Source organism: Osmia bicornis, chromosome 11 (genome assembly GCF_907164935.1).
Source record: "Osmia bicornis bicornis chromosome 11, iOsmBic2.1, whole genome shotgun sequence".
Taxonomy (NCBI): Eukaryota; Metazoa; Arthropoda; class Insecta; order Hymenoptera; family Megachilidae; genus Osmia; species Osmia bicornis.
Genome location: NC_060226.1, coordinates 6,102,421 through 6,125,972, shown reverse-complemented (window position 1 = coordinate 6,125,972; position 23,552 = coordinate 6,102,421). Strand labels below are relative to the sequence as shown.

Genomic DNA, 23,552 nt, shown 5'->3' with positions numbered 1-23,552 from the left:
AATCAACGAATACGATTAAGATCCAAGAGTTTTGCAAATTAAAAACAACAGTTTATTAGGTGGCAAATAAAAAAGTATATATTCTTTTGTAAAAAGCTATTTACATGTAATTATGTATATATGTTACACATAGTATTAACAAGTAAAAAATATTCGTAGTACATTCGTGGACTAAAAGTTTAAAATGTATAAAAATTTCATATTGGACGGATTATGGAATATCAGGTTCATCTCCTCTTTTCTTCTACGTTCTCTTTACCGCTATGCCATACAATTCATACTGGTGATACGTGTATGGCGTATGCCGTAAGCGATGCTTCCGAATACGTTTTTAACGTATGGGGTGTCATAGTTTCTTCAGTCTCTAATTAATATCTGCTATTTTACGCTAATGTTTGTTGATCATACTCCATAAATTGTATAGAAATATCGAAACGATGGTTACGACCAGCCAATGCGGACGTACTTCCCCTGCAGCAGACTGAAACAAAATGAACATTGTATATTTGCATACAGTTTAAGCTACAAAATCAAAGCTTTAACTCACTATAGCATAATAATTGCACTTGTCCCCTTGACAGCAATCAGAACACTGCCAATCTTGGTACCATATATATGTGCAATCATCCATGTTAGACTGTTTTGTTCTTTCACACTCCTTTTTAGTGGAACACATCTTGGAGACGTAAAATTGTTTCTTGGCACCTGGTGACCAATACGGGGTGCCTGCAAGAAAGAACAATAATATGAACAACTGAATTGAACACTCATTTTTCCACTCGTTGCTCTTACTAACGATATAAACATAACCTCAATTATTACACTGGGCAATCGTACAACTTATTTCAACAAAGAGAAACTTACTTCCCCATCTAATCATTGTTAAACAAGCATCTTGGCCTTGCTCGCAGGTTTTTGTACTCTTCAGACACTTTTCTCTGTTACCTTCTTGATTGGTACAAACGTAGCATTCCAGGGCGTGGTCTAAAAACATTGATAAATAAGTAACCGTACACGACAAAACAATATTTATTCAACTTACTAAGCGTTAGACAGCATGTCATCAGGATCGTCCAATAAATTATTAAAGAGTTCATGTTGGGAAAATTTATTAGCAATGATAATAATACAACGGGGCGCGCGCTACGCCACAACAGTGATGCAAAATCGAATGGAATGAATCATATGGTTCGTAACGTTGGCACCACTGACGATCTAATCGAGTATAAAATTCAAAAGATCTCGAATCGATTACATTGGAAGAACGAGAGCAGAATTGAAATATTAATGAAGAAAGTGGATATTTATTCCGCTTGTTTCAATGATTTTCAAACTTTCATCTTATGACGTGGACGTTGCGGATGTTATTACATAATTGGCGTACACTTGACAGTCACGACGAATCGAACTTGGAAATGTGTTTCTAGTTTATTGAATTCATTATAAGCAGGTATGAAAATCAACTCTTTATCAATTAATGTGCATATGGAACATGAACAGCAGTATCGTCGACTGACGTTTTCAAATTACACAAGCTGCTCATTTCTCTAACAATCGACTATCTGGGTTTGAGTTAAGGAGACTTGGATTTTGAAGGTGAAGAGCCCGAGCAATAGACGGATATAATAAACGGGTTTAATGAAATTACTAACGTAGGTGAAAAACGAAGAGTAAAGGAAAGGGAAAGGACGAAGAGTTGGAGTATGCGGACAATGATGCGTCGAAAGATAAAATTTCAAGGGTTAATGGAGAACAAAAGAGGTCGCATAAACAAAGTAAGCACGTGAGAAAGGAAGAAAGGAGAAAAGAAAGGAAAGATGCGAAGGAAAGGTTAGTTGGTTGATGCATTCGTTCTCCCCTCTCCGTATAATCTGAACTCTGTCGAGGTTTCGGTCAGGTCGGCGCGTGTTCGCGATTCTCGCGGTCGTCGAATGTCGATATTCGAGTGCGCGGTGCAGGCTGAGCAGTGGCAGTGTCGAGCGAACTGCGCCGAGAATCTAAAATTATCAGCCGATTCGAGAGAGGGGTAAAGCGAATAGGTATGCAGAAAGAGAAAAAGGGAGGGGTAGCAGGGTTGGGGAAATGTTGCAAGAAAGAATAGTGGTTGAAAAAAAAAAAAAAATAGATAAATAAAAATAAAACAGTGGAAAAAAGATGAAAGATGTTTCGCCTAAGAGAAATAAAAAAAAAAGAGGCAGTACAAAGATCCTAAAGTTGTACAGGACTTTACGATAGTTGGATAAGAGGGTAACGAAAGCTCGAGGTGTAAGGAAAGGGTAGTCGAAAGTTGGATGGTTTAGAACGGAAGGGAAAGGAAAGGAAAGGAAGAGGAGGTAAACGTAAAAGGTGATAGAGGGAGAGGGATAAAGGAAAGAGGGATGACGACCGGGTTATCGGTGTAGTTTGCCAGCGTCGGTGCGGGGGCGGTAGGGCGGTTACGAGAACGCGCGTGCCCCAACGTATACGTATGTAAGATAGAGAGGAAGGAAAAGAGATAGTTAGAGGGTGGGAGAAATAGAGGGTAAAGGGTATAGTGGGAAGAGGAATGGTAGCGTCGGCGGTGGAAGAGGAAGAGGTGGTGGCGAAGGAAGAGGAGGAGGAAGAGGAGAAGGAGGTAACGGAGCGACGGTCGCGACGGTGGCGAGCGAGGCCAGAGAGACGTCGTCGGTGGCCGTCGGTGAAGAGAAGGTTACCTGTCGCACGTCGTGGCGAGTTCACGTTGAACGCGAATACGTTCAAAGTACAGTTTCGTTAATCGCGTAAAACGTAAACGAACGGCTTGATTATTTTATTCACTGGTATTTTTCCTGGTTTATCCGTGACATTCAGGAAATCAGGTCTGGAGGTTGGTTCGCTCGTACCGGACGTCCGACTACTCTGCTCTCCGTTTCGACTGCAGACTCGAGACTCGAGACTCGAAACTCCTGGCAGGGTCGATCGGTGTGTGCGCGCGTGCATCTTCCGATTGACGTGACAGCGGAGGAAAAGCCGCGGGCCCGTTAAGCGGGGAAGAGCGGCGCGGAAGTGTCCGAGCCGCGAACAGACTCGCGGCGGAGGTTTTCCTTTGGACCGTTTGCCCGGAGAATCGACCAGTTGAGCGCACGATGGCGGACGATCAGGAAGCAAACAACACGTGCGAGGATTCCCTCGGACCCGGCGATGCGAATACCGCATTCGCCAAGAAGCTCCGCGGAAGAAAAGGAGCCCTCAAAAAGAAGAATGTCTACATCGTCAAGAACCACAGCTTCATGCCGCGGTTCTTTAAACAACCGACGTTCTGCAGTCATTGCAAGGACTTTATATGGTGAGCCCTTTCATCCGCTTTTATCTCGATTTCCTGACAAACATCCTTCCGTTCGCGTTCCAAGCTTGGTCCACTTTTTATTCCTGCTCCTCTCCCGCTTTCGCTTCTCTCTCTCTCTCACACATACACTCTCTCGTTGTCTCTCTTTCTCCCTCTCTCCCTCTATCGATTCATCCCTTCGTTTACGAGTGGAATCGAGTCGGGTCACCGTATAACCGATTTTCTATTTTCCTACTGTCGTTTCCCTTTAAAGCAAACGTGCACCACCACCGTGGCTTACGATGTCGCGTGCATTGCAGCATCTGAAATCGTGGAAACGCGTGTATCTTTGAGATTCGCAATTGCCTCCGTTTTCATCTCGTTCTCTTCAGTTTCTCTCTCTCTCTTCATCTCTCTCGTTCTCTGCACAAAGATACATAAATCCAGCGGATAGCTGCCGGTAGAGCAGCTCGAGCATCGGTTAAACGGTTCGGCCTTGAGAATACTCGCGCTTCGTCCAAATTAGAAACGACCGAATCGAGCGAGAGGTCAATCGGAGCGCGGGGTTTTCGAACGTTCTTATATGACCGGTCATCTTTCGGATGGTTGGTAAATCGGTGATAAGAAAGAAGGGAAAGCAATTTGCGAAAGATTTCGAATCGGGCCGAGAAACGGGAGAACGAGACGCGTTTTGTCGTTGGTGATGACAATGGGAGAACGCGTGGTTCGCTCGGAAACGGTAGTTTATCGGGTGAAAAGTGTTGGCGAAGAGACACGGGTAACTCGAACGACGCCCTGACGCGTAACATTTACGTTCGCGGTACGCTCGAAACGGTTACAAGCGTTGACGCAGAATAGCGCGCGACCCAGTAACCAAACTAACTTGTTTCTCCGACATCGATTTTGCCATTCAGAATGGACGCGAGCAACAGACGTTTCCGATCCGACTCTTCTATGGCTTTTGTCGCAGCTTTCTTCGCGAGCCGGGACGGAAGGAGCCTCGTGCATTTGAAAATTTCGCGTGCAAGCAATCATAGCGACTCGCTAACAGCTTCTCGCCTCCTATCTTCGGATCGTTCCAGTTCGATGCGGTTAAGACGCCGACCGAATAATTGGGTTAAATTGCGACAAATACGGTTAAACGCGATCCCATCTCCGATCGTCCGAAACGATGCGATCGAATACGGGTCGGTTTAGTTGCTGTCCGCGTCTCGCTTTCGAGAGATCGTTCGAACGATTCGTATTCGTATCACGGAAACGCGACGTTTTCTTATCTTCGAATAAAGCAATAATATCGTGGTTACCTAACGGAAGTGCAGAAGGTATTTTGGAGGATCAAGGAGTCGAGCACGGGGCTGGTCGTTTCTTTGGCTTCTGCCGATTCGCGAATCACGTGTCGCGATCGCGACAACGTAACGCGTTTAAAACCATAAGTCGTTATCGAATTATGCGGTTTCGTCTGACGAAGTTTACTTCGAACAGCCGGTGGGCTCGTTCGAAGCCACAGTTACGACTCGCTCGTTTCATCGCAGCTTTCCTGGGGCGATACCGTAGGTAAGCGATCCAGTTTTGCCTGGAAACCGTTCGCCACGGTGCGGTGGCCTGTTTCGAATCGATGGAACTTTGAAACTCGCTCTTTTGTAACATCGTCCCGAGTAAATTTAACTGGTTTCCGCCGGCTAATCGAACGCGTAGCAGTCACGCTGATCGACTTTGTCGTTTGCTCCGTAAGCGAAATAATGGAATTAAATTGGCGAGGATCGCGTTACGCGGTCTGGAATAACGCGACGACCGACGAATTTCACGTAACGTCGTCGAATTTCGAACTAGCTCGAATCCTTCCTGCCGGAAGAGAACGCGATTCCCGGCAAATCGATTACGCAGAGAAATTCTGTCGGAAGGGCTTGGCTGGTTCCCCTTCGATAAACATTCGTCGGTTCACACCTGATTACTCGGATGTGTCTCTGCTTCTGACAGGCCTACGAGCCTCGTGTTCCCGCCATCGAATTTATTTTCGAAACTCCTCTTATTCTTTTCCATTCCGCTCGAACGACGCCTTAGAATAGCGAGGGAAACTTTTCCTACTCGCGGTACCAATTATCTTCTATGAATTTCATCCAACGACTTTCGCCTCTACCGATTAAACGTTCAATTTCTATCCGACAATGTAACTGGCAGCCGGAAAGGGTTATCTTCTGTGAATTATAAGCGTCGCCCCGTCGACAAGACTATTCCACTGCATCTTTCCGGTCGGCTGGAAATTCACTTACACGGCTGAGATATCGGAAGAAACTGTCTCGGGGAAATCAAACGATCTCGACGCCTGGGAACGTTCCAATTTTCCCTCTTATACGATGCTCTACTGGAAAGCGTGCAGTTTTCTTGATTTTTTCTTTTTTTTTTTTTTTTCATTACCACGAAGGGAGGATAAAAGAGAAGCAGGACGGTTACTTTTCGCGAGAAGTGCTTTCGGCACTGATTGACGGTAAGATTACGAGCGGAGGAGAAAAATATACTTTGCCGAAACCTTCGAACAACGAGACTATTATTTTTGGATCATTCGATATATTTTCGGGTGGTGGATTGCTCTCTGATCTTGTTGCTTCGTTGGCGCGATCCAAGACTCGCGTAACGAAGCGTAACATCGAATCGGTTACGAGGAAGCCTTTTGCTTCGGAGAACCCTCGTACGTACGTAACTACTCTGCGCGTTTCTCTTTTTCTTCGTCACTTTGATGAACACCTTTTACTTTCCTCGCCTCCATTCAACTGTTCCTCTTGTACCGTTCGATTCGACTCTCGATCGTTCTCGCGTTTGCGTAACTCGACCTCTATCGATACGGCAACGGATTCTGTCCTCTCTCATTGTGTAATTCATCGTGTCTACTTTGGTACAAAGTCGATATCGAGGAGGAATCGGTGAAAAATAGGAGAGGAACGAGGGGGTCAGTCAGGATGTTTGCGGCCGCAGTCGATCACCCTTGTTCTCGCGACCCTTAACGAGATCCCAAGGAAGAGAAACACGCATAGAAGTTTTATAGCGGTGAAATAGAATCGAGAGTACGTAATGCTACGTCTGCGTTCCGTTAGCGTTCGGGCGGTCGCTCAACCGGGATTGCGGATCGGATCGAAACGGATATCGGTACACGGATTCCCGCGATCCTGGTCATTCCTTCGAAATTCACGGGAATCCTGTCGAACTGATCGATCGGAGCGACGACGCGACGCGACGCTCCGCGACGCTACGTATGTGGATACAGATCGGATTACGCGGAGCGTTCTCCATTCGAGCTGGACACGGATTCGGCCAATTGCCATCGGATTCTCTCCGCTCCTTTCCCGACTCGTAAACCTTCTCCGTCGAAGCAAAGAGACTGCAATTCGGACGGTACGATTATTCGTTACGTCCGACGAATTTTGTCATCGTAGAATCTAAAAAAGCACGTTCGGCAACGCAACGAGCGTGCTCTGGCCGAAGGCCAACGAGAACCGCCTGTTGAATTTTCCATGAAACGACCAGAATTTCTCTCGCTCTTTCGCGTATCGTATTTTTTCGCAACGCAGCAAGGTACGCGAAGAAAAACAATCTTACCCTGCCCGATTATGCGCGCAACTTTTGTCTACGGTTTGTATCGAATGCTTCGAAGATTGAAAGATCTGGTCCATCGGTCAGGCGAATCGGTCCGATCGTTTTCTCGCTTAATTAGCAGAACAAAACTTTGCCTCGATGCAACCATTCATATTTTTGGCGAACGACCAATCGACCGCCTGTTGGACGCGACCACTTTAAAACTTTCCACAAACATACCCCGACTGCCGCTGCACCGATCCACCTACTAGTCTCTATTATTTTCCATCGCGATCCACAAACGAAGCGTTCGTTCGGCGACCAACGATAAAACGGCCAGGTACTTCTCAGCTGGCAACATTCGTCGCCAAGATCTCGAGCGAATCTCGAAGAAGCGAGAGGAAACGGATCGATGCGGAATAACTAGGAGAAATTTTTAGCGTCACAGACACGGAGACAATAAAATCGATGAAAACGGAGAGGAAACCCAATTAGGTTGGAACAAAAGGTTTTCGTCGATGGATTCGCAGCCTCGTCGTCGACGTGGTCGCGGTCGCGGTCGGAAGGGGAAGGTTACGAGCGAGGACGCGAACCGGAAAATCCTTACAAGCGCTTATCGCGTTTCTTCTTTATATCAGCAAAGATCAGTCCTTTCAATATCGTCGAATCATCAGGAGAATTGCCTTAGGATTTATTGTTTCCACAATGTTTTCCGTTTTTGGTAGATACGACTGTCATTTTTTTTTTTTTTTTTTTTTTTTTTTTTTTGGTTGCATCTTTCTTTTGCTGTAGGGGCTGTCGTCGATCGATCCAATCCCCGGGCTACAGTGGAAAATCGTATTCGAGGCAGGGCAAATTTTCTCTCTCGTTGCACGTTTGCCTCCTATCGAGTTTCGCTTTGAATGCATGCATATCGGGTTAATTTTACCAGAAAAAATTGGCCCGTCCGCGCGTACGAGCCAGTTTCGTCCGTCTATCCGTCCACTCGAGCAGCTACCCTCTGCGCGTCCGTCCGTGGTGCTACCACTACGTACGCGTACGTAGTTGGATGTAAAATCAGTTTGTTCGAATATAGTGGATATATACGTATAGTATATAGGTTGAATTCGAGGCTGGGATCGGAACCCTCGAATCCAATAAGAGGATTACGTTCGCGCGTTATTCGAGTATCGCGTTCGAGCGGAGATACGTCACCGGGGTCGCTTTTGGCTTCGATTCAGCGGAACACGCGCGACTGGAGCGGTCGACTAATTCGACCTTAATTTTCCAAAGGGCGTTCATCGACGGCACGCGCACACCGTGCTGCGTCCGTATCGAAAATAGAAGCTATCGACTCGTTATCCCAGTTAATTTACCGCTTAAGCCGGGAACGCGAAAGGATACGAGATGCTCGCGTTTTCCCTTTCCCGATGCTGCGAATACAGAGTCTAACCGAGACCCACCGTGCGTCAGATGGAAACGCGATGGAAATTTTCCCATGAAACTTCCCGCCTAACGAGAAGGAAAATATGTTCCCGAAGGGTAGCTGGAAGGGGATCACTCGGAACAAGTCCCAGCGGGATGGGTAATGCTTCGAAGGCCGCGACGAGTTTATCCCGTTCCTTGCTAACCCTCGCCGAGAACGATCCGTTCGACAAACTTTTCTCACCGTCCTGCGAGATTCACGATTCGTTGCTTCTCCGTTCGTCGAATAATTTCAACGAGTCGTACGCGATAACGTCGTCAACAATTTCCAAGCAAATTTCACGCGTTTTACCCAGCGATGAAGCTTCCTTCCCGCCGCGATACGGTCGCGCGTGTTTCCAGCCGAGCTTCGAAGCAATGTAGGCTAATCGCGGATTTCAACCCCTTTTCTCCTCTCACCCTTATCCCTTTCTTCGCCCTTTTCCCTTCCATTCCGCGTCTCGTCGCGTTCTCTACCCCCTTTCCTCTTACCTGCCGCCTATTCAAGCTTTTCTTTTCCTCTTTTCTCGCCAGGCTACGTACGTAGCCGTTATCTTGAAACGGCTGGACGAAAGCACACGTGGTAGGCAGATCGGTATCTCTCGATTTCAGCGCTCCGAGTCGATCGTAGAAAACAATGTTCTCGATTATTGACTATCGGGTATCGGCCGCGACGCGTACTCGATCGAGCAAAGTGGACGTTGGATGGGCAGAACCTTGAAATATCGATTTGCTCGTTGGAGCTGATTTAATCGACGCGACGGTCCGGCATAAAAGCGTCGATTAAATTAGAGCCCGTAAACAAAGGTAGAGGTTGAAAATGCACTTTTGGTATCTGTACTTTTCGACCGGGACGCTTTCAAACTTTACACTTGGCCGCGCGCTAAGTTCTGCCGGTTGCTTCCGTCGATTTCGCGTCATCAAATTCTAGCACACTATTTCCAGTCGAAGTTAACTTCTGCGAGCTTTTCCTCTGAAAAAAAATATTCATATTTCTCCGCTTTACTCTCGCAGATTGATTCCATTTCGTTCGAGAACGAGAACCTCGGCGAAGCGAACGTTTCACGATACGCTCGTTTCCTTGAAATTATCGGGAAACGAGACAAAAAACCTACTCCGTCGACGCTTTAGACGTTTATCGGAGGAGAGATATAAATGTCGGAGGCATGTGTCACCCGTGTTAATCTTGCGAAAATATAGAGGACGAAGGGTCCTGTCCACGTTGCGCTCGAACGAGACTTACACGGACAGCTGTAAATTGCACGTACGAAAATGGTTTACGTCACTAGCGTCGCGACGCTGCTAGTTCCGAACGGTGCTCGTGTATTTTTCCAGGCCGTCCCTACGTTTCCCTGACGTTTGGCTTCATAATTTCAAAAAACAAAATCCGTCAACTATAGCAAAGTTTCGCACCCTGAAACTTGCACTTTCCTTTTTCACTCGACACGGACTTCCCGATGCTATAATATCGTTTGTCCTAAACTTTCACGACGAACTAACGCGACGGTGAAAACTTTGTTTCAGGGGGTTCGGCAAGCAGGGATACCAATGCCAAGGTAAGGCTGCGACCTGGTCGAGTTACCGCACAGGTGCGTATTCGCGCGACCACTCGGCCTGCATTTTCCATGTGTTTCAGTCTGCAGCTTTGTCGTTCACAAACGATGTCACGAGTACGTGACTTTCACGTGCCCTGGCGCTGACAAAGGAGCCGATTCGGACGTGAGTATCTCTGCTCGTATATCCGGAGCTGTTCGAACACTCGGAAAAGGTGAGCCGAGTTACGCTCGGCTCGACTAACCGATCCGAACCGGGAACTCGAAAGAATATCAACTATACACGATTCTTACAAGATGTTCTCTTTCTTTCGAGTTCTCGGATCGAATCGGTTCGAATTTCCAGTTGCTCGAATATTCGAACTTAACGGCAGCCCTATATAGATACAATATATATACATATGCATACCTGGGTATATATATGTATATATATACGTATCGTCACACACGATTCTTTTTGTTTATCGTTCTTTCTCGACGACAGTTTTACCGTGCCTTTCTCTCTTTCGTCCAAAGCCAAGGAGCCGTCGTTCTTTCGCGATCGCGTGCTTCGCGCCGAAACGGAAAGGACCGTTTCGAGGCCCGTTCTGATCTCGATCGAGTAACCACGCGGTCGTATCGATGCTGCGAGAAAACTCGTTGCCGTTAAGGAAGGTCGTCATCGGGTCGATATCGAGGTCGAGCTTTCCGTCGACGAAACTCTCGGCCGGCATACTTGTGACGCGCGATCGATCGAAAGGATTTAATTTTTTATCCGTTTCGCGGTAGAATTTTCCCGACCGAGAGGGATGATCCTTGGCTGGAGGAAACAGGGAAAGGACACCCCGGGGCTAAGAGCTATATACATTTTTCCACGTGTTCTCGCACCGCGCACGATTGGCCTAAGCGTTTTCTGCGCTTCGTTTAACCACGCTTGTAACACGGGATAATTATGGGGTCGAACTGAAAGAGATTATTCGTTGAGCGAAATCGTTGCAACGGGATCAACGTTGCCGACTCGGATCTCGAGATTTATCAGCAACAGAGTTCGATGAGAAACGGGAATCGCGAATCGCGCGGTTCGGACGAGTCGGGAACGTTCGTTCCCGTGTATACGCGTAATCGAACTGATTTTTTATTTACTTTTGGGAATTCCGACTAAAACGATCAATGTCCTAGCGTCTTCCTTGGCCCTGGTGCTGATTTCCTCGTGCTTCTGTGCTTCGAAGATATGACTATTTCTCGATGATCCCTCTAACCGTATCTCCTTGCCCGCCATTCGATCGCGCGTCGACTTTGCCGATTTCGCGTCATTCCACGAGACAGTCGATCGATCCAACTCGAAGCACGTTCGGGCGTCGATTATATCGAACGCGTTCGCGACTAACGAACTACGCGAGGGAAGGTAATAATCGAGTTGCCGCGCTTCTCTGTATTCGAAAAGCCGATCGAGCACACCTTCCGAGCCTAACGAATTTCACGCAGACAATTTCGTTAAAAGTAGAGAACTTTTGTCTCTGAAATTTTGTCCGCTTTCAACCAGCCAACTGTCGCACAAATGAGATACGTTTCGAAAATGAAATCCTCCTTCGAATTTCAAATCGAAAGTTTCGCGTTCGACGAGAAATTGGTCGACGTCGATCGATCCTTGATCCAACGATCAATTCCCGATCACGATCCCCGCGCCATCACCCGACAGTCTGCGTGTGTGTGCACGGTGTAATGGTGTAATAACGCAGGACACGCGGACGAAGCACCAGTTCAAGCAATACACCTACAACAGCCCCACGTTCTGTGACCACTGCGGTAGTCTTCTGTATGGTGTCATCCACCAGGGCATGAAGTGCCAAGGTATCATTATTAAAACCAAAGAAAATGGAAAGAATTAAACGAGAACACGCAACCAGTCACACGCACACAGACACACGAAAAAGAAATATATATATATATATATCAAAGGACACACAGACACTGTCGCACATTGGTACCAATGTCGTACATTATCTTTTTCTTTCTTTGGCCCATACAGTTTGTTCGTGGTGTTGCTTTGTCTCTTCGTCTTGTTCCACTAATCTTCGTCTTCTATTAATCTTCTTCTTCTTATTTACTTTCTTCTAACTTCTCCAAATTCTCCTCTTCCTTCTGTTTGTATATATACACACACTGTTTCGCAAAGCTTGCCTCTCGCCAGAAATACAAAAAAAAGAAGAAAGGGAAGGATAAAAATTAGATGATAAAGATTGCGCGTGCACGAGGGATGGTGGTGAATCTCGCAAGTACGAACGAGAATAAAGAAAGAAGAATATCGCTCGACTTTGACTCGTATCGTACTTTCGACAATTAATCCGCGAGTCCGCTCGAATCGCGTACGTGGCAAGCTTCTCCCTTTTCATCCTCGTTTCTCTCTCTAAATGTGTACTTACATGTTTCGCAGTGGTACAAATCGATCTTTTCTCGAACATCCGGTCGAATAAAGAAAAAGAGAAGAAGCGAGCGAGATCGAATCTCTCCTTCGTTTCTTCTCTTCGTATTGTACCCGTGTTTTCCCTCCTCTTGCTTTTATAACACGATCGCGATCAAGAAAATCTAGCGATGGGACCTAGCGATAAATAGAAAAAAAAAACAAAATAAAGTTTCATCGGAAAAGTCAGCTTTCGAAGCTTGCTCGGCGATACTTCCATCGCTAGAAGGTTATCTAACTTCTCTCGTTTCATCCTTTTTCTCGAGTTTGACGTGTGCGCGTGAAACGTTTTCCTCTTGTTCACACGTTTAAAACCTCTTCTCCTCGATTTTACCTTTTACATCGTGTGTGCACAAATGAACACGCGTCGTCACCTCGATGTTCGCGTAGTCGCGTTCACGATACACACGTAACTTGGCTTGGCCTCTGGATAACGATGCTTGAGTTGTGTGTTTTTGTCTTTTTTTGTTTTTTTTTTTTTTTTTATTCTTTCTGCATTCTCTCTGTTAGAATACACGGTGTTTTCTCAAGTAGTCGTTGAAAGTTCCTCCGACAGGAACGCGTTAGACGAGTTGACTAAAGTTTGCCGATCTCGCGATCGCATATACGAAACGTTCGATTGCATGTTGAAGACTTCTTTCGAGCGTAGATTCGATCGTAGAAGAGAATTTAGTTGAGAAAAGCACGACAAGTATCGATACGCGATAGAAAGGATACGCTTCGACGCGATCAATCGAGTTGCAAACGATCTCCTTGTAAATAGACACTACCGTTTTCTCTCTTTGTACAGTTTGTCTGTGTACCTTGTGTTACTCAGCTTCTGCGTGTCTATATCGGCTAATCTGTCCCGCACTCTTTACACTTTCTACTTTGATTCTTCATTATTTTATTTTTTTTTTTTCCTATATGTACTTTGCGTGACGCGTAACTCGAGTCGATTGAGTGATCCTTTCTCGTCGAGATATCAGACGTTCGGTCGTGTACGGAAAATTAAAAACGGAGCGTCGCGAACGAGCTTGAAAGCCGGATGAAAATTAGGCGACGAAACGCGTAGTCGAGACGAGAAAAAAGAAGTTGAAAGTAGCGCGAGCTGAAAAAAGAACGGCGTGGAAATTAATTAAACCCCTAGAGGAATCTCGAGGTTGGAAAATTGAAACGAAAGAACGCGTCCGAAGTAACGCCTAATTTGCTCCTACTTCTCTCGTCTCTTCTTTTTTTTCTCTCTTCGTTTCTCTGGTCGTCGCGACCCGCGTCTCCCGGTTTCACCATTCTTACCCTTTAATCGTGTTTCGCGAGCAGGTCTTCTGAGGAGGAATAGAAGCTAAGAATCGAGAGAACGGGGTCGCGTCGAATTCAATTTCGACAGCAAAGCGCGAGTTTAACGGGTTCCATGGGAACGGTCTATACTTTCGCTGTAAAGTAGGTTTACTCGCGGAACACGAGTTCTCTTCCGTTTCCGGCTGAGAATCGAGGGACGACAACCTTTCCTTCGAGAACGTCCCTTTTTTTCTCCGACTTTATTCCTACATCGAATATCGCGAAGCGCGATCTTTGAACCAGTTCAGGATGTGTCTGTCGGTTGCTTGGAATATCGAAACTTCAGTCTTCTTCCCTTTTTTACGCAAAGCACAAAAGTTAGCACGATTTCTAGGAGCGTGTTCATCTTCTCGATTCATCGCCCGATCGCGATTAGAAAGATTATTCTTACAGCAAATCGTAGGAGAGAGATACGTTTCCGTCATTCGATAGGCGCATCGACTCGATTCTCGAAAAAAAAAAATCATCAGAACACAATGAAGGACCGGGCATCCCCGGACCGTTGTTTCTTGTTCCCAGATGAGCACCGCACACAAATGGGATGTTTTCACGTACCTGACGCCAACCTTCTGCGACCACTGCGGCTCGATGCTTCACGGTATCTCGCATCAGGGACTTAAATGTTCAGGTAGTTAACCAAGCATTAACCCTTTCACGATCACGAAACGCGTACCTGGGTCCTACAATACTCGAAAACGCTCGCTGTGGACTAAGGCGATATTCGAAACTTTCTAAAAGACCGTACGGTTTCAACCAAATAATCCGGGCATAGTATTCAAAGCGAAAAGTATTTGGTCCACAGCGTAGGCGCGCCGCCAAGTATCGAGGGCTGAAAGGGTTAAAATGAAAGAAAGCGAAAAGACAAGAAAAGAAAAAGAAACGGAACGAAACAAAACGAAAGAAAACGAAATGATTTCGCGAGCGGCTAAGTTTTTCGCACGCGTTTGCCCTCTCGTAGACAGCCCGTCGGAAACAGGAGTTCGCGATCGTCTAGATTCGAGAGGAAAAGGGTAACCCGGTTTCGATCTTATGCAGTCGAAAACGTTCACCCCACGCATAATACTCGGCTTTCTATCGATTGGAAATTCAAATTCGGTTCCCTTTCCCGTTCGATCAGCTTGAAAATGCTGCAGGCTCGAATCGAAGACGATACCCGTCGTAGATCACCGGCTAGCTCTATCCACGATTCACAGAGGGTATATCTTTCACTCCCGCCAGACCAGATCGAAACTCTTCTATAGCGTTTTTAGTACTTGTCCCACGAGCAAAGTCGAATCGTTTGTCCCCTGTATCCGAGAGTACCTACATCGCACTACCTTTCGACTTTGTAATCTTCTATTCCCTCCAACGGATCCTTTATCCCCGTTATTTCGCCTTCGCAAGCTTGACTAGTCTCGTAGAAACTTGCGACCACCGACGAGACGTCGTTAAACTACAGGCCTTCCTCGTTATTCTTTCAAAGTTTCCGGCTTTACCTCCTATCGACTCGAGCTGCTCCTTCGTAAACTTACGTGTTACCTAGCTTTTGCGAAACGACCATACCCGGCGCGGAGTTTGAACGTGTCACGATCTCCTGTCACGAAGCAACAACGGTCTCTCGCCGATCGATACAGTTTCCGTGGACGTAAAGATCGATGCGATACTTTAGCAAATTTTCAACGTTTTTCGCATGAATACCCTGTTTCTCCCTATCGAATATACGTACTCCCTTAACCGCCTGGTTGCAAGATACACGTTACAGTTATTGCTCATTGTTTGGTTCGACGGTCGCCGGTTACGCTGCACACCTTTTCCCATTTGTTGTACGTTTTTTGTCAAATCGTTTTGGTCCGTTTCGAAGGAGAACGTTTGATTTTTCCGCCTCTTAGCTATACCCGCTTGCTCATCACCGACACTCCGTTTGCTCTTCTTTGCCCATTTTGACCGCACCCTCGCAGATACTCTATCTCCTATCTTATACATACCCTAAGTAGAACACATTATTTTTTTCTCCTTTTTTTTTTATTTTTGCAACGTTGTGTATATATATATATATAGATATCTACGATAGCTGTGTGTGTTCGCGAGTTCGCAGATCCAAACGGTACACGCGATACACTTTTGTTGTCCTCGTGCATGCTGATAGTTGTGTCGTACACGTATTGTATATAGACGTAGATTAGCCTTTTATTATTTTATACCGGGTGAACGTAATATTTTTCTTTGGACGGTTTTGCCAGAGATTCTTTCGTTTTTTACCGATTCGCGTTTTACGTTATCGCTGAAAAGTATTGCAACTTGCGCGAATCTAATAAGTTTTTCGTTGACGGTCGCGTTAGATGATCGATAGTGTTCTTTTGATCGTAGTTTCTCCTAGCTTCTCGTAGTTTTACGTTATCTAGTCGTAATTAGACGCCGCTTTTCGTTTATTTCGACTTCCGCAATCACGAGAATTACGAGAGGTGTTATCGATCGATCCGAAGCCTTACGCTTTGAAAGGGGAACGGAAGTAAAGAGGAAGTTGGAGGCGCGAAATCGGATCAGCGAAGGATCGCGGTAACCTTCTCGTGATTTGTACAAGAATTTCTGATTATTTTGCGATTCAAGCACGAACCCTTCGTCGTCCGTGCATGATTTTCAAACGATTTGTTCGTCGAGTCTCGCGCGCGTGTCCACTCTCGACTGCAGCCGCGACTGACGGCGAATTTTCGCGGGGTTTTCTCGCCGGAAAATGAACCGGCGTGAGCTACGTTTCGATGGATCGAACGAGGGAAATAGGCAGACGGTCGACAGCTGCAGTTTCGATAGCGAACGAAACGCGCGATGGACCGCGCTTATCCTGCACCTCGCTGCTCGAATCAACATTTTTTGATGAAATGAGATTGGAAAGAAAAGAAAAGAAAAGAAAAGAAAAGAAAAGAAAAGAAAAGAAAAGAAAAAAGAATGCCGAGTATATAGTAATCTAAATCGAAGTGGCGTTTCGGCTAAAACGTAAACGTACCACAGAATGTCGAACGATGACGATAATCGATGATGATCTAATGACCTAGCATGCGACATGAACGTACACAAACGATGCGAGGAGAGCGTGCCGAATCTCTGTGGATGCGACCATACCGAAAGACGCGGTCGTATGTTCTTGCACATCAGCTGTTCCGGAAACAAGCTCATCGTCGAAGGTAGGTGTTTTTCTCGGCTTCCTTCTGGATCACGGTATATTGCCCCTTTAAATGGCCACTCGATCTCGTTAGAGCTCGAGTTGGGTCACTTGAAGAGGTAATACCGAAAGAAGAAGGAAAGCATTGTCGTTGGCAGAGAAACGGAGAAAGCGTTCGTTATCGGAAAGTATCGAAAGTTGTCGGGTATTTAACGAGAGAAGGAATAAAAGGTAACGATCAGGAAGATTCATGAAAATTACAGTTACCACGGAAGTGTCGTAACAGTCGAAAAGCGTGGTTACAAGCTAGAAAGCAAGTTATTTATAGCCGATGGTAATTCCGTATATTCTGTAAGCTTTCCGACTCGATCGAGCGTGCACGAAACGCGTTTACAGTTTGTAAACGGATATTTAGTTCGTTCCGCACTTTCCCGCGACGATTGCTATTAAAAATATCCTTCGATCGATTTATCGACGCTTCCGTTAAACAGCTGTTGAAGCGATTATTATATCGTAGGGAAGATACTTTGACGAGCAGATCAGTCGATTAGATAGGGATTTTAAAGAAATGTCGAAAGACCATGACGGATCGAATCGAGTGTTCTCCGTTTCTTTCCTCGCGAACGAACACTGTTTCACCGTTGCCGGCCGATTGCAGTGAAACAAGGCCGAAATCTGATTCCGATGGATCCGAACGGCTTGTCGGATCCCTACGTAAAGCTGAAATTAATCCCAGATTCGGACAACGTGAAGAAGAAAACGAAGACGATCAAGTCTTCGTTGAATCCCGAATGGAACGAGACGATCACATTGTAAGTGCCTCCAGGTCTTTCGACGGATCGACGAGAATGAGAAACGACGAGGATTTCTGATTTCAGCGATCTGAAGCCCGAGGACAAGGACAGGCGACTGTTGATCGAAGTTTGGGACTGGGATCGAACGTCGAGAAACGATTTCATGGGCTCTCTTTCCTTCGGTATATCGGAACTTATCAAAGCGCCCGCCAGCGGCTGGTTCAAACTGCTCACGCAAGAAGAAGGAGAATATTACAATGTACCTGTACCGGAAGAGGGGGTGGATCTTGCCGAGTTGAAAGTGAAAATGCGAGTACGTTTGCATCGAATGATCCTACGAGATTAACGACATTCCCCTCTGTTTAGACAATGAAATGCAAACTTTTGTTCGCAGAAGACCTCGGTGACGAAGAAATCCACGTCGACCCACGACAAGGAAGTGCCACACAACATGGGCAAGAGCGACTTGATCAGGGCGAGCGACTTCAACTTCCTCACGGTCCTCGGCAAGGGCAGCTTTGGAAAAGTCAGTTATCCTTCCGCGGCTGGCTAATAAATAACGGAATCCCTTATCTCTTTCTATTCGTTATTTACTAGCCAGAATTACCGCGCTAATACGTTAATCGGTAGAATCGCGTTAATTGCGAGGATCGAATTGAAGGTGATGCTGGCGGAGAGGAAAGGCACGGACGAGCTGTACGCGATCAAGATCTTGAAGAAGGACATCATCATCCAGGACGACGACGTGGAGTGCACGATGGTCGAGAAACGCGTTCTAGCGTTGTCCACCAAACCGCCGTTCTTCGTGCAACTGCACTCCTGTTTCCAAACCATGGACCGGCTTTACTTCGTCATGGAGTACGTGAACGGCGGAGATTTGATGTATCAGATACAGCAGTGCGGCAAATTCAAGGAACCGGTGGCAGTGTAAGTTTCCCCGATTCCTCGATCCGTCGTAACTCGAGTTTCTCGCAGGTCGTGAAACGGCATTCCGCGATACGTAAAGAGTTTTTCTTTCCCCGCACTGTAGATTTTACGCGTCCGAAATAGCGATCGGTCTTTTCTTCCTTCACGGCCGAGGTATCATCTATCGAGATCTGAAGTTGGACAACGTTTTGCTGGATCACGACGGTCACATCAAGATCGCGGACTTCGGAATGTGCAAGGAAGGGATCAACGGTGACAAAACTACCAAAACCTTTTGCGGAACACCCGATTACATCGCCCCCGAAGTAAGTCAGCCCCGATTCCCTCGACGACCAATCTTTCCGTGATTCAACGACGTGTACAACAGGTGTTTCGTATCGATTCGTTCGCTCTTTGCAGATCATATTGTACCAACCGTACGGTAAGTCGGTCGACTGGTGGGCGTACGGCGTGTTGTTGTACGAAATGTTGGTCGGACAACCTCCGTTCGACGGAGAGTACGAGGAGGAGCTGTTCGCCGCCATTACCGATCACAACGTCAGTTATCCGAAGAGTTTGTCGAAGGAGGCGAAAGAAATTTGCAAAGCGGTAAGCGTTTTTTTAGCATTTTCTTTCGCGATTCCGGGTGTCGAGCAAGGTATTTCGGTCGAAAGAAAGTGGGTTCGTTTAATGCCTGTTTACGAGTTAAGGCGAAAGGCGATAACCGCCTTGTTTTCGTGTGCTTTCAGTTTCTCACGAAGAATCCGATGAAACGACTCGGCTGTGGATTCCGAGGCGAGGAAGACGTTCGTGGTCACGCGTTTTTCCGACGAATCGACTGGGAAAAGATTGAAAATCGCGAGGTGCAACCACCGTTCAAGCCAAAGATCGTGAGTATCGGCTATCGAAGATGGTGGATAGAGAAAGAAACAGGTATCTACTTTAATCATCCTTTTCCTCTGTTGTTCGACAGAAACATCGTAAGGATGTGAGTAACTTCGACAAACAATTCACCTCGGAGAACACGGATTTAACGCCGACGGACAAGTTGTTTATGATGAACCTGGACCAAACAGAGTTCATGGGTTTCTCGTTTCTCAATCCAGAATTCGTGCAACACGTTTAAATCGATATCTCCTCGTCCGGTAGTTGTAACCTCTTCACACACCTATTTTCTCTTTTTCTCTCTAATTCCATTTCCTGGTGTTCATCTTCCGACTCTTCACTACTCAGGGCTTTCACCGTCATCTCCATTCTCCTCTCTATTTCTCTTCCGTCCTAAATCTCTTCTATAATTTCCCTCGTTCTCCTCGTTTTCAGAGTTGTTACCGTTACAGAAACGTTCGTCGTAGTTGATATAAAACGTAATATAAAACGTCTCTTTTATCCCGTCCGAGGGGACTCGGACGGTCTTCAAGGTGTTTTTAACGAAAAAGAAAAAAGGTAAAAAAAAAATACTACCATGCTCGCTCGTTGACGCGTACGATTACGGTACCAGTTACATAAAATACATATATTAGCGCGAATCGGCGTCGATGGATTCGTTGAGCGAATCCTTCTCTTACTTAAACGCGGCGAGGCGGCGAGGAAAGAAGAAAGACGATAAACCGCGAACGATCGCGATTAAAAAACCTCGTGCTTCCTCCTGCGGTTAGGTCGACCCGATAAACTTTCGTATTGCTCTCCTCCTTCTCCGCGTACATTATTATTATTATTATTCCTATTACCACCAATGTTGTTATTATTATCCGTTTATTTCAGTAGATTCTACTGTCGCCTTCCAAATGAACATATTGTTGTTATTATTATTATTATTATTATTATCATCATACGATTACGTATACATATTATATAAAGCATTATAAGGATATTACACGTTACGCGTTGTAAATTTCTATTTGCATTTCGTTAACGTTCCACTTCTTGTCGATTTAAAGAATCTCGTAAGTAGTCGAAATACATTAGATAGTTACGTCGAGTCCTTGAATTCTATCGTCTTACGAGACGGATTGAAATCGATCAGCGATGCGAACGTTATCGTATCGTGTCGGCGTAACGTAAATTTACACCCCTCACACAGGTCACAAGTACGTATACACACAGGAACATACATATACACGTACAGGGAATTATAACCGATCGATATAATCGAAGCACGAATATGGAGTACCTTTTTTGAGAAAGGTCGATTCGTCTGCTCCGACGTTACGTGCTCGATAAATTTCGTCTCGATAATAAAATTAACGACTAACATATAATAATTAACGAAGTGCGAGGCGAGGATAGATCGAGTCGTTGACGACTGTTACGGGTAATACGGTGCTGGCGGGCAAGTGATCACCGCCCTAGACGTTGAAAACGTTGGACGAATAACGACCAACGTGCCTTTTATCTCTTCGTTCGATCGTTTGCCGGCAAGTTTGCGTTACTCGTTCATCGTTGGAATCGTTCCAGTCGATCCGGTCGTTCACCGATCGAAGCTTGACGATCGCGCGACGCTTGGTCGTTTCGTTTCAGACGCGTTCACAGCTCGCGAAATCAGAATAGCCCGTTCCGCTTCCTCTTCGAGCCTCGAGACCGTGGAAGGGCAACGCCTCGGTACTTCCTGAAGAAAAAAAAAAGCTCTTTTCGTGCCTGAAATCCTCGCATTCGGTGATATACGCTTTTTTATCGGGCCCGTATCGGCTCGCGTTATCGAGGACGAGAACGAGACCGAGAACGATCGAGCCCAATGAAATTGGTACAAACCCCCGTGAAACTTCGAATGAGAAAAGCTTTCGACCGAACGCAAAAGAAAAAAGGCAAGAATCTTGAATTTTCGCTCGATCCCCGCCGCGAATCGTTTTCCTCCTCGATTTCTCTGTTTTCGGTCGGCCTGCTTGCCGACGCTCGATCGTAGGGTTAATTATTACCTGTCGATATAAACTGCGCGTAATGTGTCGTAGAGATAGGTGATCGGCTCGCGTCGACCTGGACGGTTAGGTGGGTGTCTTGTTTTTTATACGCTTCGCGTTGGCAACTCGGCGAGCGACCAGCGAATACGTTCGACCACGGAGGCCGAGGTAAAAGGAAGCGACGACAATCTTCCAGGTTACAAAGATATCGCTACTTATACCTTTCTTATCCATTCGTTTTCACTTCAAAATCTAGAGTAAAGAGCACGAGAGAGATCGATCGAGTAGAGGTGCACAGCGATACCGTTGTACTCGTAGGAGGGTTCGAATCGTATTTCCTCTTTTACCATCGACCATCCCCGATCGTCCAGTAACGGAAAGACACGAGTTTGCGAGTATATCGAACAAATCGAATACATATGAGTTACGTCTGAATTAAGCGCGTTCCAAAATAAATAAGTAAATATCGTAGTTCTCGTAGTTCTCGCCCCCTTATTTAGCGGGTGATCCAATCTTGTTCTTCGATCGGGCGAAATTACGTAGTCTCGTCGATGCGATGCTTCGCTCTTATCCGCCACCTCGTTTACGGTCCAACCTCCGTTCGACGGCTGGTATAACAATCATTAACGTACACGGTGGTTCCAGGAGCGTGGCTCGTTCAACGCCAATTTATCGATATGTCCAAAATAACCCTCGCGCAATTTCTGCTCTGGTTCGAATCAGCGACGCGTTCCAGAGTTTCCTTTAGATCCTAAATGTTCTAGCGCGAGACTACGTAACCTGTGCTCGAGATCTATTTTTGTACCAAAAAAAAATTTGAGAAAAAGAAATTGAAAAAAAAATTTGATGGAAGAAGAAAGGAAGGAAGGAAGGACGGAAGGAAGGATACGAAGAAAACAGATTCGACATGGAATCCCGCGTAAACGCGTAGGCGATGATTCTTCTTTTCTTCTTCTTTCTCCTCTTTCTGCTCTATCGTCTACTCGTGATCGAGTAGGTGAGACACACTTTTTCTCGTCACCGTGCCGCGTGACACCTTTCGTAGCGTTCTCTTCAGCTTCTACACGATTCGAATCGAACGTTGCGAAACGAGGCACCGCGCGTAAGGATGATCGAACGAAGGCTTGACGCGTGTACGTTGGATGAACCGTCGATCGTCGCTAACGAACGATCTCGAGGGAAAATAATAAGATAGCGACAGTTGCCTCGAAGACGATGGAAAACGCGTGGTTCGGTGATCGAACACCCTTCGACTCGATTCCATTCGTATCATCGCGAATGCGTAGATCGATCCGCGGCTTGCTCGATCGCTCGAACCCCCGTTTCACGGATGATTATAGAAAAATATCAAATAAGTGAGAGTTGATTTTATAAGAATTGTGTCGTCTTGTTTCTTAATAGAGACACACAGAACCGATACCTCTGTCAATGGACCGTTCGATATAGGCATTGATATCTCTGGGTCTCTATTTTTTTCTTTCACTTTCTCTCTATCTCCTCTCTCTATTTCATTCTCTATCTTTCCATGGATATCTATCTTTCTCTGTCTTTGTCTCCGCTCCTTTAGGTTTCTCATCTATCGACTTCTTTTTTTTCCACGGTCGTTTACCATTCGTTCCTTTTATCTTTCGCGTTTTTTGCTCTCTTCTCCTTTGGTATGTCCGTTTTATCCGTCACGGTCTGTCCATCATTTCTCGTTGGACTTTCTTTTCAAAGGTAAGGGGTAGAGAACGGTACAGTTTATGCAGTTTTCGACATGGTCGCGACGAACAGGCACACTCGTTTACCGCCACTTTGCTTTTTCAAACAATTTTTCGTTAAAACGATCCAAGGGTAAGAATAGCGAACCAGCTTTCTCAAAGCTGGTTTGAGAATCATTTAGATAATCATTCTATTTTCCAGTTTTGTTACGTTGCTTGGTGCGAAGTCTGCTTGTTCGATCGCGTAAAAATTCCTATTCACAAAATATAAGAAGAAAAGAAAGAGCGAAAAAAAAAATAAAAATGAAAGATATTGGAACCCTAGCGAATATAATCCGCGTAGCTCCGTTCATTCTCGAAGCTGTAATTAAATCTGTTATTCTCTCGATTATACGTCGCATGATTATACACACGTTCACGCATACACACATATTTTTAAGATGTTTTTGTGCATTTATAATGTCGTAATAAAAGTTTCGAATCGTGCCATGAACGATGATAGTTGCTCGTGTCTTTGCG

General features: G+C 45.8%; 2 protein-coding genes across 7 annotated transcripts; one reads left to right on the top strand and one right to left on the bottom strand.

Annotated features, from left to right (window-relative positions):
- Positions 1–81: 81 nt before the first annotated feature.
- On the bottom strand, positions 82–2,021 carry LOC114875979 (phospholipase A2 inhibitor and Ly6/PLAUR domain-containing protein). Its single transcript, XM_029186906.2, has 4 exons — positions 1,043–2,021; positions 865–984; positions 548–726; positions 82–481 (listed from the first exon to the last, which is right to left on the bottom strand). The coding sequence occupies exons 1-4, from the start codon at positions 1,095–1,097 to the stop codon at positions 389–391; spliced, it is 447 nt and encodes a 148-aa protein (XP_029042739.1). The 5' UTR covers positions 1,098–2,021; the 3' UTR covers positions 82–388.
- Positions 2,022–2,147: 126 nt separating this feature from the next.
- Positions 2,148–23,526, top strand: LOC114875976 (protein kinase C, brain isozyme). Of its 6 annotated transcripts, XM_029186899.2 has the most exons (14): positions 2,148–2,740; positions 2,830–3,304; positions 9,818–9,849; positions 9,930–10,012; positions 11,565–11,676; positions 16,633–16,761; positions 17,398–17,551; positions 17,618–17,846; positions 17,928–18,059; positions 18,195–18,460; positions 18,564–18,765; positions 18,860–19,048; positions 19,189–19,329; positions 19,413–23,526. In XM_029186899.2, exons 2-14 carry the CDS (start codon positions 3,105–3,107, stop codon positions 19,563–19,565), a joined length of 2,022 nt encoding a protein of 673 aa, XP_029042732.1. In that variant the 5' UTR covers positions 2,148–2,740; positions 2,830–3,104; the 3' UTR covers positions 19,566–23,526. The 6 variants fall into 6 exon arrangements, with proteins under 6 accessions (XP_029042732.1, XP_046143781.1, XP_029042733.1 ...); XM_046287825.1 differs by having other exon boundaries at positions 2,148–3,304; XM_029186900.2 differs by lacking the exon at positions 11,565–11,676 and adding an exon at positions 14,123–14,231 and having other exon boundaries at positions 2,161–3,304.
- Positions 23,527–23,552: the final 26 nt, after the last annotated feature.

Excerpts from the sequence above, each read along its gene's own strand:
- LOC114875979 (XM_029186906.2), bottom strand. The coding sequence starts at position 1,097 with ATGAACTCTTTAATAATTTATTGGACGATCCTGATGACATGCTGTCTA. Across the intron at positions 727-864 it reads AACAATGATTAGATGGGGAA|GCACCCCGTATTGGTCACCA; the intron begins GTAAGTTTCTCT and ends TCTTTCTTGCAG. Across the intron at positions 482-547 it reads AGTGCAATTATTATGCTATA|TCTGCTGCAGGGGAAGTACG; the intron begins GTGAGTTAAAGC and ends ATTTTGTTTCAG.
- LOC114875976 (XM_029186899.2), top strand. The coding sequence starts at position 3,105 with ATGGCGGACGATCAGGAAGCAAACAACACGTGCGAGGATTCCCTCGGA. Across the intron at positions 3,305-9,817 it reads CATTGCAAGGACTTTATATG|GGGGTTCGGCAAGCAGGGAT; the intron begins GTGAGCCCTTTC and ends ACTTTGTTTCAG. Across the intron at positions 17,552-17,617 it reads TGGAACGAGACGATCACATT|CGATCTGAAGCCCGAGGACA; the intron begins GTAAGTGCCTCC and ends TTCTGATTTCAG.